Source organism: Panulirus ornatus, chromosome 4 (genome assembly GCF_036320965.1).
Source record: "Panulirus ornatus isolate Po-2019 chromosome 4, ASM3632096v1, whole genome shotgun sequence".
Classification (NCBI taxonomy): Eukaryota; Metazoa; Arthropoda; class Malacostraca; order Decapoda; family Palinuridae; genus Panulirus; species Panulirus ornatus.
In genome coordinates this window covers 9,244,580-9,259,584 of record NC_092227.1, presented here as the reverse complement: position 1 = coordinate 9,259,584, position 15,005 = coordinate 9,244,580, and the positions used below count along the sequence as shown (strand labels likewise).

General features: G+C 45.0%; 1 protein-coding gene and 1 long non-coding RNA gene across 7 annotated transcripts in view; one reads left to right on the top strand and one right to left on the bottom strand.

The window, feature by feature from the left end:
- LOC139765649 (uncharacterized) overlaps window positions 1-819 on the top strand; it is a 112,446-nt gene extending 111,627 nt beyond the window's left edge. For both annotated transcript variants that reach the window (XR_011716712.1, XR_011716711.1), the window contains one exon: window positions 363-819. This is a non-coding gene — a long non-coding RNA (uncharacterized lncRNA). The remainder of the gene's footprint in view (window positions 1-362) is intronic.
- The window catches only part of LOC139765626 (BAI1-associated protein 3-like), a 463,094-nt gene that overhangs the window by 17,537 nt on the left and 430,552 nt on the right, over window positions 1-15,005 (bottom strand). For all 5 annotated transcript variants that reach the window (XR_011716708.1, XM_071693318.1, XM_071693310.1 and 2 more), the window contains 6 exons: window positions 10,323-10,439; window positions 8,115-8,279; window positions 7,042-7,185; window positions 6,361-6,576; window positions 3,157-3,294; window positions 1,687-1,864 (listed from right to left, as the gene is read on the bottom strand). Coding sequence is in view for 4 of the 5 variants with exons in the window: in XM_071693318.1 (XP_071549419.1) it covers window positions 1,687-1,864; window positions 3,157-3,294; window positions 6,361-6,576; window positions 7,042-7,185; window positions 8,115-8,279; window positions 10,323-10,439 (958 nt within the window). In the remaining variant the exon portion in view is untranslated. The remainder of the gene's footprint in view (window positions 1-1,686; window positions 1,865-3,156; window positions 3,295-6,360; window positions 6,577-7,041; window positions 7,186-8,114; window positions 8,280-10,322; window positions 10,440-15,005) is intronic.

Here is a 15,005-nt window from a genome sequence, read left to right as displayed (position 1 = left end):
ATAATTAACACAAAACTAAATAATTCTATAATCAGCAGAGTCTGTGATACTCTCACCCGCTTACTTAAATTGCCCAAATTAACTTTTAAATTTTTGTTAGACTCTGAACACACTAACCTGTATTCAACCAAGCTCACTTTTGGTGTCATTCAAGGAATCCGTATTTCTTACACGAACGTAAACAATACCATGCGACTTCGTGGCTACACGAACAGTAACATTCACATATATTTCCATCGGTATTCAGATCAAGGCAAGTTTCGGTTGCTTGAGGAAATTAGGGGAAGATTTTATAGGCTCTGAGATTGTTGTGATGATATTGGAGAATTCCTGTCAGTGAGGCTATTGTGGGTTTTCGACAGGAATGATGAGCGTAGGCGACTCGAGCGTCGTCCGAGGGACGCTGGCCCACAAGAGGACTGTACAGTACCCAGAAATGAACAGCAGGTTCTGGCCTGCAATTTTTGTGTCACATACGGCCGCACTGAGGCCGAGGGGTACCTTAGGGAAGAGGAATGTGCCAGGTGAGATCTACCCGGGTCTGTGGAGTGGCATGGAATCTGCCAAGCTGTATCCTAGGCTGCACGGAGTTTGGCGCTAAGCTTAGGGGATCACGCGGTTATGAGAAGGGTCGGTTTGACCTACAGTATACAAGCTGGGTTGCAGATGTGAATTATACTAGGATTGTGAGGCAGATCAATATGTTGTGGAGTTTGTGAAGTGGGACTTGAGACAAAGTGGTGCTGGCATTAAGGTTAATGTATAGGCAATTGCGATGTGTGTGAACTGTTAAACATATATATATATATATATATATATATATATATATATATATATATATATATATACTTTTGGAATTTTTTATTTAATGTGAATAAACTTTCGTTTTAGTTTTGCTATGAAATTGACCTGTTTGTTTTGTATCTGGCAGATATTATTGTTGTATTTGTTTTATAAATAACGAAGTAAATTGTTTTAATAACCTATGCAGGAATTCATGTCAGATTTTCTTTATTATTGAGGTGAAGCGAGCCTTGTCACAGTACTCTGTTAGACATAATTTTTGTTTAATGGCAATTCCACCTCATTATACACACAAATTTTATATATATATATATATATATATATATATATATATATATATATATTTAGCACCACAATTTATTACCATCATTATATCTACAACGGAGGGGTGAGGTGCCGCTGCCCTGGTGGCCATTGATTTTTGAACTGACAATACTAGACACAACAAACCCGTGTTGTGTTTTGTCAGAGAACGGCGGAATGGCAGTGTTCAGTGATATGATCATTCATCCCGGCTTTTTTTTTTTTCCCCCCCTCTTCGTACCTCGCTATTTGCCGGCACAACCCTCCCCCTTTAACACCACCTAATATATTTTCATGAAAAAATATCACCCTAGTGGCCATCAATTTCAATCCTACTGAGGAAGCTGATGAGTTATTTGTTCAGGGTAGGTAGTCGTCGTAGACCCTGCGTGTCTACAGCGGACAGAACACAACTTTTCTATATCGTGTAGATTACCATAATCCTTATTCATAAATCCCTGATGAATCATCCTGGCTATCGTCCTTCTCGCCACCAATAAGCATCGCTATTGGCAATTAACAGCCACTTTCTCCCAACACCACCACCACCACGCGAAGCACTAGTACCCCAACCCGTACCGTTGGGATCAAGGGGGATGACATTCTTGGCTTGGAGCACCTCGACACACAGGGAGTCGTGGTTGAAGTACACCCTGACGACGAGCGAGCCGTACTCCTGTACTTCGGTCCTGTCCTGCTCCTCCAGCCGCTCCAGGTGGTACATCTCGATCAGCGCCTCCGTCGTCGTTTTATGCAACTACAGGGCAAAAGAAACAAAAGAACTCAGACATTGCATTGCCATAGAGAGGCTGGGGAACGAAAAGAAAAGAAGAGGTGTGAGATGGAGTGGTATAAGAGGCAGAAATTTCATTAATATCTCTAGATTTCAATTAAGGCCCGGCTTTGATGTGAACTTTTGTCCCTGACTGGAGCCTCCGTCACAAAAAAAAAAAAAAAAAAAAAGAGTTGGAGATAAGTAACCTTATGTTGGACATGTTGTATAACTACTGCACGTTATCATTTCTGTTTGCATAGCCATGTCTCAGCACCCTCACCATGGTTTCACGAAGATTGGGTATGACATGATCCTTTTCTGGTCTGGTTTAACGCATCCTCCTTTAAACCATGCCCCCCCCCCCCCCCCAAAGGGTTATTAAAGTCAATGGCCATGTGGTGTTCGAGGGGTAATGGTGAAGGTGTGTGGTGAGAACGGGAGAGTTCAATGATGGTGAGGATGTGAAGAAGAGAGACTGTTGTATCGAGAGAGTACTGAAGACGAGGGTAGGGTGAGGACTGCTTTTTTTCTTGATTCGTGTGTGGGGGCGTGTGTCGAGGGTGCTGTTACGATGTGTTTGTCCAAGGCAGAGTTAAGATGCGTCTGAATAAGACATGCGGTGTAGAAAGTATGTAAGACAGGTGTGCTGCAGAAAGCATGGTGTGATTTATAAGATGGGGTGTATAAGACAGGTGTGGTGCAGAGGGTATATAAGACAGGTGTGTGTTGCAGAAAGCAAGTGTGATTTATAAGTCAGATGTGGTGTATAAGGTAGATGTGGTGTAGAAGGCACGTGTGGTATAAAAGGCAGGGATGGTTTTATAAGTCAGGGGTAGTGCATAAGGCATGTGTGGTATATAAGAAAAATAATGTGTTTACTAAAGGTATGGTATATAAGGAAGGTGTAGTGCATAAGACAGGTGTGGTGTAACAGGCAGGTGTAAAGTATAAGGCAATTGTAGTAGCGATTAAGGCAGGTATAGTGTATAAGGAATATATAATGTTCAAAGCAGGTGTAGTATATAATACAGATGTGGTGTACAAGGCGAGTGTAGTGTGCACAGCAGGTGTGGTGTATAAAACAGGTGGAGCGTATAAGGCAGGTGTGGTGTATAAGGCAAGTGTAGTGTATAAGACAGTTGTAGTATATAAGGCAGTTGTGGTGTATAAGGCAGGTGTAGTGTATAAGACAGGTGTAGAGTACAAAGCAGGTGTAGTGCATAATGACGTCATTGTTGTGTGTGTGCTGAGTGGCTGGCGTGAGAGTCACCTACCCTCAGTTGTCTCTCAAGGGCAACGTACTCCGGCCCCATCAGCGTCGCGCTGTCCAGGCCTCGACCGTGAGCGTGGAAGAAGCCGCGCAGCAGCTCCAGGGCGTCGTACAGCCTCACGAAGAACGCCTCTTGTTTCTCCTGGTGGTGGCAGACGAGAGTCATCATCAGCAACAGGTCATGCGAATTCGTAATGTTTACTTGGGTATTGTAGGATCAAATCCGTTCAACACCCATGATGCCCTTGTCTGCAAGCAATCATATAATCTTATGTTCACACACACACACACACACAGATCCAAACCGTGGTGTGGTGGGTAGTGTTGCTGACCATGAGTTAGCACGGGCACCCTCGGCACCACAGTCAGCCTGTTCTCAACCCTGGTGTTCATCCTCCCCTCGGGGATGGTCGATAAATGGATATACCTGGCATAGGCTCCTGTGTGTGTGTGGTAAGTTTTGTCTGAGAGAACCTTAAGTATGGAGTGAGTGTCAGCGGATGGAACCACAGGAGGTGAAATGATTCACAGCCATGGTTAAGTGTCTGTTAAGACAATAATTGGTACGTTGTGAAACACAGTAATCCTACCACTGCAATGATTGGTACGTTGTATTCCTACCACTGTCGGGCCTAGAGAGTGACAGATTGGAGACGGTAAGAGAAAATAATGTCCGAGAGTAGCAGTGCTGTAAGCACGCGCAGTCCAACTTAAGAAGACGAGCAGAGTGTGTTAAAATGGTTTCCAGGTATATGGATAGAGAGAGCGATTGCCAGGATCTTTGTCAAAAGAGACGAGGGAAGGAGAATGCTCAAGAAGAGTTGGAAAGATGGAGCGAGAAAGAGGCTTTGGACTACTAGGGTATGACCACTGAACATGGCGAAGAGTTGTGCACTGGAGAGAGAGGAAAAAGACTGAGGCAATGCGGTATATGAGGAGCGATGTGTTTATGTGGACGTGAGTAGTTTCGGTGAACTTTACGTGACAACTAGAGATTGGATGTGTCTAGCGAGGCCCGGAGGTGTGTTTGCTCCTGTCACTACCACGCTAAATTGGGACTGGAAACCTTATGTATATATATACACCAGCCCACGCCAAGTTATCGACCAACCCCGTGGGGAGAATAAGTAGTTGGAGTGGTGTTGAGCCGACTGCCCTATCATTAGCATACATAAATTTCCCCACCAGGTTCATACGAACAGCCAACAATATCTCTGGGCAAAAATCTGTTGTCATTCACAATATTCACCCGAGAGGGTATACACAGCACAGAGGATAGTGCTACACAACCTACTTGGCTCATAAAACGTATGAAAGTCAATGATATTTCCAATGGTGCCGTCGACTCTCCAGCACTGGAGACACTCGTACAGCGGTTGGCACCACACTACTATATACTGTACACTCATGCACTTAAACCTGGTGTCACGTATGAAAAGAGACTAGAGAAAAAAAAGTAAATATTATACACGAGTTTCGTGGCATCTGAAGGACGTTTTAATCTAGGTGTCCTATGGCACTAGGATGAGGTGCTCACACGAGCGTCCCAGCAAACAGAAGGCCATATTTACCAAGGTGTCCTATAGGACCGGGAGACGGACATACCGAACTTAAGTGTCCCAAAGGAACAAAGGGAATCTCTTACCTCGGTGTAACTCGGGGACGTGCTTACTTCTCTCTCTCTCTAGCATGTAGACGTGCTTACCTTGAGTACCATAAGGCAGGAATGACTTGCGAACACAGATGTCCCATCGAGGTGTTCCGTGGTTTGGCGTTCCGTGGTTTCGATGGTAGTAAAGGAACGTTCTCTACCTGATTTACCATAACACAGGCAGGATCTGGGTGTCCTATGATGTCAGAAGAATGTCATAATATGTCCACAAGGATGTCTTATTAGTGTCAGAAGGATGTCATATGTCCACAAGGATGTCTATTAGTGTCAGAAGGATGTCATAATATGTCTACGGGGTGTCTTATTACTGTCAGAAGGCTGGAATTACCTGGATGACCCATGTCAACATGGGGAGGTTCTCATCGGTACGTTCAATAAAGTAAAGAGGACATCCTCACCTTGGTAACCCATGGTGGCGGTGGGACATGCTCAACTGGGGTTCGAGTGCCACTAGGATGCTCCTGCAGCGCCATGTGGGTACCTGGGTGACACAAGAGGTCAGAGGAAACGTTCTTGGCCGGGTCTTTCTCCGGGTGCCAGGATGATGTGGTCACTTGTATGTAACACAGCACCAGTTACGAGGGGGGACCAGGGTGCTCATGTAATTCTTGGGTCCCCGATGGACGTCAGGTGGCACCAGGAATACTCACGTACGTGGTGAACACACCTGGCTGTCTTATGAGGCCAGGCGAACCTATTTGTTCCATAGCACTAGGGATTGTACTCACCTGAGTGTTCCATAGCACTAGGGATGTACTCACCTGAGTGTTCCATAGCACTAGGGATTGTACTCTCCTGAGTGTTCCATAGCACTAGGGATGTACTCACCTGAGTGTTCCATAGCACTAGGGATTGTACTCTCCTGAGTGTTCCATAGCACTAGGGATGTACTCACCTGAGTGTTCCATAGCACTAGGGATGTACTCACCTGAGTGTTCCATAGCACTAGGGATGTACTCACCTGAGTGTTCCATAGCACTAGGGATGTACTCACCTGAGTGTTCCATAGCACTAGGGATGTACTCACCTGAGTGTTCCATAGCACTAGGGATGTACTCACCTGAGTGTTCCATAGCACTAGGGATGTACTCACCTGAGTGTTCCATAGCACTAGGGGTGTACTCACCTGAGTGTTCCATAGCACTAGGGATGTACTCACCTGAGTGTTCCATAGCACTAGGGATGTACTCACCTGAGTGTTCCATAGCACTAGGGATGTACTCACCTGAGTGTTCCATAGCACTAGGGATTGTACTCTCCTGAGTGTTCCATAGCACTAGGGATGTACTCACCTGAGTGTTCCATAGCATTAGGGATGTACTCAACATGGTACTTCCTTGCAGCAGGGATGTACTCACCTGAATGTTCCATAGCATGAGTGAAGTATTCACCCAAGTGTTCCATAGCACCAGGGATGTACTCACCTGAGTATTCACCCAAGTGTTCCATACCACCAGGGATGTACTCACCTGGGTGTTCTGCACTAAGGATGTACCCAAATAAGCGTCTCACAAAACCAGGGAGAGACATAATCACCTCGGTGTCCTTGCCGATCTGGTCGTGGAGAGCAGTGAGGACGGCGAGCCACAGCAGGTGCAGCAGGCGGTCCAAGTTGTTCTTGAGAAGCGACGCCGAGTAGGTAGCCAGGGAGGCGTACAGTCTCTCCAGGAGAGGCCGCACCGCCTCCTCCGCCGGCAGCGAGTCCGGCGACCACGCCAGGTGGAAAACGTCCTTCTGCAGCTCCACTCGCAGCTGTGGAGGCGGAGGAGGAGGAGGTGGGTGGGTGAAAGGGAATTATTTACGAGGTGGCGTTGGGAAAGAGTGCCTGTGAGGAAGGACGTGTGTGTGTGTGGGCTGGTGTGGGTATATCCAATACCGTACCCCTTGCACAATACTGATTACACACACACACACACACACACATATATATATATATATATATATATATATATATATATATATATATATATATATTTGCTCGCACTCATCCATTCTCGACGCCACCCCGCCCCTACAAATGCTATATTTTTACTGCTTTTGCGAGACAGCGCCAGGGACAGGCAAACAGTGGTCTCATTCGCTGACATACACTCACTCTCTGTCATGTATAATATACTGAAACCGCAGCACCCCTTACCCATAAGCCCTTGTGTGTCCCCGTTTCTCACCTATTCCTCGGCTTCTTCCCCCCCTCTACAATGTGCGTTGTTAACTTACCTTCTCAGCCACGGGACCCATGGAACTGGTGATTCTGTCGTCCAAGTTGGCCAGGGCAGCGAGGAGGAGGCTGGTGATGTGGTCGGTGTAGGTCGTGCCATTACGAGGGTCCTGCGCGTCCAGGATCTGCGTCAACTGGTCGATCTGTCAAGAGAGGGAGACGAGGAGACGACGTTGGCTTGTGAGGGGAGGGCGACGCTCCGCGACCACACACTCAAACGTTAGATGAGGAGAAGAGGAAATTGTTTTCGTAAGGAGAGATTTGATGGAAGAGATGAAAGAGATGTTAATGTCGGGTAGGAGTTTAAATCCACCATAAGGAGAAGAGAGTGGAAGAATCTGATTAAATTAAACCTACTGCAGGAAATTATTATTCTCTCTCTCTCTCTCTCTCTCTCTCTCTCTCTCTCTCTCACACACACACACACACACATATACACAGTAGTTTGACGGGGAGATTAACCTATAGTTCCTCCTGCAGTAGTGTGGCGGGAAACTAAACTACACTTCCTCCTGCAATAGAGTGACGTGAAGACTAATCTGTAGTTCCTCCTGCAGCAGTGTGACGGGGGGAGACTAACCTGTAGTTCCTCCTGCAGCAGTGTGACGGTGGGGGAGACTAACCTGTAGTTCCTCCTGCAGCAGTGTGACGGGGGGGAGACTAACCTGTAGTTCCTCCTGCAGCAGTGTGACGGGGGGGACTAACCTGTAGTTCCTCCTGCAGCAGTGTGACGGGGGAGACTAACCTGTAGTTCCTCCTGCAGCAGTGTGACGGTGGGGGAGACTAACCTGTAGTTCCTCCTGCAGCAGTGTGACGGGGAGACTAACCTGTAGTTCCTCCTGCAGCAGTGTGACGGGGAGACTAACCTGTAGTTCCTCCTGCAGCAGTGTGACGGGGGAGACTAACCTGTAGTTCCTCCTGCAGCAGTGTGACGGTGGGGGAGACTAACCTGTAGTTCCTCCTGCAGCAGTGTGACGGGGGAGACTAACCTGTAGTTCCTCCTGCAGCAGTGTGACGGTGGGGGAGACTAACCTGTAGTTCCTCCTGCAGCAGTGTGACGGGGGAGACTAACCTGTAGTTCCTCCTGCAGGAGTGTGAGAGAGTTCCTGACGTGCTCCATGTTGTTGACGGTGATGCAGAGCTGCTGCGCTCGCTCCTCCTCGGCGGTGTCCGTGGCCAGGGTGTGGAGGCGCTGCTGCAGAAGGTGTACGTAGTAATCCGCAGCGCCCGACATCCTCTGAGGGAAGAGTTCCCCCTTGACTTCACCTGACTTCACCTACGGCACTGACTGACCACAACTTGACTTCACCTACAGCACAATGACCACAACTTGACTTCACCTACGGCACTGATTGACCACAACTTGACTTCACCTACAGCACACTGACTGACCACAACTTGACTTCACCTACGGCACTGACTGACTGACCACAACTTGACTTCACCTACAGCACACTGACTGACCACAACTTGACTTCATCTACAGCACACTGACTGACTGACCACAACTTGACTTCATCTACAGCACACTGACTGACCACAACTTGACTTCACCTACAGCACAATGACTGACTGATGACCATAACTTGACTTCATCTACAGCACACTGACTGACCACAACTTGACTTCACCTACAGCACAATGACTGACCACAACTTGACTTCACCACTGTAATGACTGACCACAACTTGACTTCACCTACAGCACACTGATTGACCATAACTTGACTTCACCACTGTAATGACTGACCACAACTTGACTTCACCTACAGCACACTGACTGACCACAACTTGACTTCACCACTGTAATGACTGACCACAACTTGACTTCACATGCAGCACACTGACTGACCACAACTTGACTTCATCACTGTAATGACTGACCACAACTTGACTTAACCTACAGCACACTGACTGACCACAATTTGACTTCACCACTGTAATGACTGACCACAACTAGACTTCACCTACAGCACATTGACTGACCACAACTTGACTTCACCACTGTAATGACTGACCACAACTTGACTTCACCACTGTAATGACTGACCACAACTAGACTTCACCTACAGCACACTGACTGACCACAACTTGACTTCACCTACAGCACACTGACCGACCACAACTTGACTTCACCTACAGCACACTGACTGACCACAACTTGACTTCACCACTGTAATGACTGACCACAACTAGACTTCACCTACAGCACACTGACTGACCACAACTAGACTTCACCTACAGCACACTGACTGACCACAACTTGACTTCACCTACAGCACACTGACCGACCACAACTTGACTTCACCTACAGCACACTGACTGACCACAACTTGACTTCACCACTGTAATGACTGACCACAACTTGACTTCACCGCAGCTTGACTTTACCACAACTTGACTTTACCACAGCACTGACTGACTGACCACAGATTGACTTTCCCACAGCACTGGCTAACTAACTGACCACAACTTGACTTCACCACAGCTTGACTTCACCACAGCACTGACTGACCACCACTTTAACAGCGTGTCAGTGACATACGAAGCCAGACGACTCTGTATTACCCATACATAGAAACATCACGAGCAACAGATTCCAAAAGTACGTTTACATATATCTATACACACACGTTGGTTCAGCAGTGTTTACGTAAGGCTTTAGTGAAATAAAGGAGTTGAATGCGACGTCTATACAAGATTCTGATGTTCAAGGTGAATTAGTTTTAAGTAAACACACACACACACACACACACACACGTGTTCTCAAAAATAATAAGTGTATACATTTCAAAACTTTTGTGACCTCAATATAGATCAAGTGTAGAAAATAAGCAATACAAACATCTTTTGTGGAAACAAATATTAATCAATTAAATACATGAAAATGTAATGATGATAAGCACATAGTAGACATTGTTCTTATTCTGATAATGTAAAAAAGACATAATTTCACGAGTCTTGCTACATAGCAGCATTCGTCAAATACCCTACACTTAAATCACCTTCGCTTAGCAATGTAGCTTTTCGTTATCCACAGAAATATAATGTATTTTCATTATCCTTCGTCCTAATATTCTACATCTGTACCATGACACTTATATATCTACTCAAGAAACTTATTATAAACCTCTCGTACAACTCGCATCGCCACGCTAACGCAGGCTAAGTGCAAACCCATCCCTTCCCTCTCCCTTGTACTTACCTCTCGTACAACTCGCATCGCCACGCTAACGCTGGCTAAGTGCAAAACCCATCCCTTCCCTCTCCCTTGTACTTACCTCAATCATTTTGATGACTAGCGAGTACGAGGAACAAAGGTCAGGCCACGCCAGGTGTCTCCAGAACGTCTTCACGTGGTAGAAACAGGAGGTGGTGTCCACGGCTGACGTGGTGTACTGCAAGGCGAGACAGACACTCCCTCTGTTAATTCCCATACTCTCTCTCTCTCCCCCGCCCACCCGCCTTATGACTAGGTCATCACTGACAGTTGTCTTCACCTCTTAGTTCATAGACAGAAATGTTCTGGCTTTTCTGATACCAAGAGAAGCTCTTCTCCTTCCTCCCCTGTCAGGGCTGATAAGAACGTGATGTTTTTGGTCAGTTGGAAGGTGGTCGACACAGTTTCTCTGTTGCAGATGTGATCATACGTCTCCACAACTGGCAAGACTGTGTGCTTCCCCTGTTTTATATATATATATATATATATATATATATATATATATATATATATATATATATATATATATATATATATATATATATATTTAATGTATGTATGACTCATGGTGAGGTGCCTGAGGATTGGCGGAATGCGTGCATAGTGCCATTGTACAAAGGCAAAGGGGATAAGAGTGAGTGCTCAAATTACAGAGGTATAAGTTTGTTGAGTATTCCTGGTAAATTATATGGGAGGGTATTGATTGAGAGGGTGAAGGCATGTACAGAGCATCAGATTGGGGAAGAGCAGTGCGGTTTCAGAAGTGGTAGAGGATGTGTGGATCAGGTGTTTGCTTTGAAGAATGTATGTGAGAAATACTTAGAAAAGCAAATGGATTTGTATGTAGCATTTATGGATCTGGAGAAGGCATATGATAGAGTTGATAGAGATGCTCTGTGGAAGGTATTAAGAATATATGGTGTGGGAGGCAAGTTGTTAGAAGCAGTGAAAAGTTTTTATCGAGGATGTAAGGCATGTGTACGTGTAGGAAGAAAGTGATTGGTTCTCAGTGAATGTAGGTTTGCGGCAGGGGTGTGTGATGTCTCCATGGTTGTTTAATTTGTTTATGGATGGGGTTGTAAGGGAGGTAAATGCAAGAGTCCTGGAAAGAGGGGCAAGTATGAAGTCTGTTGGGGATGAGAGAGCTTGGGAAGTGAGTCAGTTGTTGTTCGCTGATGATACAGCGCTGGTGGCTGATTCATGTGAGAAACTGCAGAAGCTGGTGACTGAGTTTGGTAAAGTGTGTGGAAGAAGAAAGTTGAGAGTAAATGTGAATAAGAGCAAGGTTATTAGGTACAGTAGGGGTGAGGGTCAAGTCAATTGGGAGGTGAGTTTGAATGGAGAAAAACTGGAGGAAGTGAAGTGTTTTAGATATCTGGGAGTGGATCTGTCAGCGGATGGAACCATGGAAGCGGAAGTGGATCATAGGGTGGGGGAGGGGGCGAAAATTTTGGGAGCCTTGAAAAATGTGTGGAAGTCGAGAACATTATCTCGGAAAGCAAAAATGGGTATGTTTGAGGGAATAGTGGTTCCAACAATGTTGTATGGTTGCGAGGCGTGGGCTATGGATAGAGATGTGCGCAGGAGGATGGATGTGCTGGAAATGAGATGTTTGAGGACAATGTGTGGTGTGAGGTGGTTTGATCGAGTAAGTAACGTAAGGGTAAGAGAGATGTGTGGAAATAAAATGAGCGTGGTTGAGAGAGCAGAAGAGGGTGTTTTGAAATGGTTTGGGCACATGGAGAGAATGAGTGAGGAGAGATTGACCAAGAGGATATATGTGTCGGAGGTGGAGGGAACGAGGAGAAGAGGGAGACCAAATTGGAGGTGGAAAGATGGAGTGAAAAAGATTTTGTGTGATCGGGGCCTGAACATGCAGGAGGGTGAAAGGAGGGCAAGAAATAGAGTGAATTGGAGTCATGTGGTATACAGGGGTTGACGTGCTGTCAGTGGATTGAAGCAAGGCATGTGAAGCGTCTGGGGTAAACCATGGAAAGCTGTGTAGGTATGTATATTTGCGTGTGTGGACGTGTGTATGTACATGTGTATGGGGGGGGGGTTGGGCCATTTCTTTCGTCTGTTTCCTTGCGCTACCTCGCAAACGCGGGAGACAGCGACAAAGTATAAAAAAAAAAAAAAAAAAAAATATATATATATATCTGTCTTGCATCTGAACTCTTTATCATTCTGCTAAGCCATGGGGGTAAGGAGATCAAAATAGATTAGGTTTGTTTGAGTAGTAGTTCAAATTTAGATTAGGTTTGTTTGAGATACAGTATGTTTTGGTTAGGTTGGCTTGGGTTAGGGAATAGTTATGGTGAGGTTAGTTTGGGTCTGGGTTTGGTTTGGTTAGGATAGGTTAGGTCAAGAGGAACACTGTTGTTTGGTTATAGTTTGTACATCGGAAGTTAATGTTCTGGTTAATACAGTTTCTTGCTTTATATGGGTTAGGATGGGTTGGGTTGGGCTCATTTCAGTTAACGTAGAATAGGGTAGTTAAGACTTGGTTGGGTTAGGGTTGAAGAGAAAGAATTCCCCTGAAAAAAAGAAATAGTAGGTGCAAAGATGAAACGAAGGATCCCATAAAACTTCGTAATATATATATATATATATATATATATATATATATATATATATATATATATATATATATATAAAGATTATATTTCCTGTAACAGTATAAGCTACTTTATCACAGGCGAAAACACTAAAAGACAATGGAATATTAACAAATGGCACTTAACCATAATTTTCCATTAAAAAAAAAATCTGCACCCCACACAAACGTAGCTGTACATCCCTCCCAAAAAAAAATTAAACTACATGACTGCCAGACGTTACTTTACGACTAAAGACAGTCGCTACGTAACAGTCAAAAGCTACGATACAACAGACTGATACTGAGGCACAAGAACATAAAAGCGGGTCAAACTGTTAACAGTCATCAAAGCGGGTCAAACTGTTAACGGTCATTAAAGCGGGTCAAACTGTTAACAGTTATTACTTCTGGCTGCACAAGACATCGATACGTTATCACTACAGAACTAATAATGTTCAATATAGTGCCTATCTGGACTACCATACGCGGGCATGGAAGGGAAAAAAGGAGGCTGCAGTAGCAGCACCATACAGAGACTATGACAAGACGGGAGACAGAAGGCGTCACACAGGAGTCAAAGAAAAAAAAAAGGGGGTGTGCCATTCCACAGATTAACAGTCGCTTGTTATAGGACAACTGAACTACGTTACACAGCAGGCAGCAGTTATGACACGACTGCTCAAATTACATGATACAATTCACGAGGTCACAATACTTAAACGACATTTTGAGAGAGATTACAAAAATATAACTACTTGCAAAATGAGATTTCTCAGTTGGGGAGAAAAATCTACTTACAACACTTTGATGATTACGTGCCATTGTAAAGGTTGTAAAAAAAGAAACACAGAAGGGCAACGCTTACTACAGAAGTTACAAGTGGTTACATCAATAGTATTTTGGTCGACTGAGGACCCACTATAGTACAAATAAACCATTATACTAACAACAAAATCAAAACAACCTCTACAAATCACTACATGACTCTTGGAGACTTGCAACACGATGGTTATAAGCAGATGAAAGCAATGCTTTGGGTAAACAAATGAAATGACTCGTCAATGGGATTGATTGACTTTCAGATGACAACACAAGCTGCTAGAGCCTGGCTGAGACAAAGATGATGTCAGACCATCATTACTCTGCTAAGCCTAGTCAGTTCTGGCTTCAAGCTTTGAAATCAAGTCAGTTATGTTCACCTTAAGTTCCAGGATGTCCAGTTCCCCTTAATTGAACTGCGTAGTCGCCCAGTCTCCTGACGACATTCAAATGAATACTTCCCCAGTTTGGATTGTTTGGTTTACTTCTTGCGGTTGGTACCACAGAACTCGAATGGCAGTGGGGAACAAGACTTGGTCTCTATTAAGTGAACATAGCTGAACATTCCCTATGACAATTTCAGAACGGCCTCATGATCCGAGCTTTGCTCTCTCTCTAAGTCAGGATTGGACGAGGAAGAACTGAGTGGCAAATACATATGTGGGTATTGGTGAGTCACTCTTCACTTTATTGACAGCAGAACTTGGACCGGTCCATGCTGGCTGCCAGTCAAAGTCCTTACACTACCTAGGCTACGGTAGAAATGCTTGGGGGGGGAATTGGTATAGGTATATGCTAAGCATATACACTTAAAAAGGTTCCCGCTTGGGCTAAAGCAACCGACTTACCAGAGGTTCATCTTTGATAATAACGTAACACGTGTAAACGGGGACCTCATGAGCGTTCCAGTCTTCGAGTCCCTGCGCGTCGACAGCAAAGGTACACCAGAGTTAGAGTCCTTCGATTTGATGGGTAAGAGAAGGTCGATATGCTACAGCATTTATGATCACCAACGTGAGAGCAGACACCTCCTACTTGAAATCGATTTTGCCAGACGACAAATGAAACACACTTGCCGGTCGGGTCACTGAGATCAATTATGTATCATACGTTTATTTCCTACAAGGATCAACAAGGTCTTATATATTACTCATGAAGAACGGATGGACATGGGCTACAGGAAGCAACTTTTTTCCAAGTGATAAAAGGCTACTTTAGCTGGATGGTTCACTTACGCGTCATAAGTAAGAGGGGCTGTACACGCTGTCCACTTAAGAAAAGGCACTGGATTTACTTAACGAGATGTTCAAGATTCACTGGGTTGGG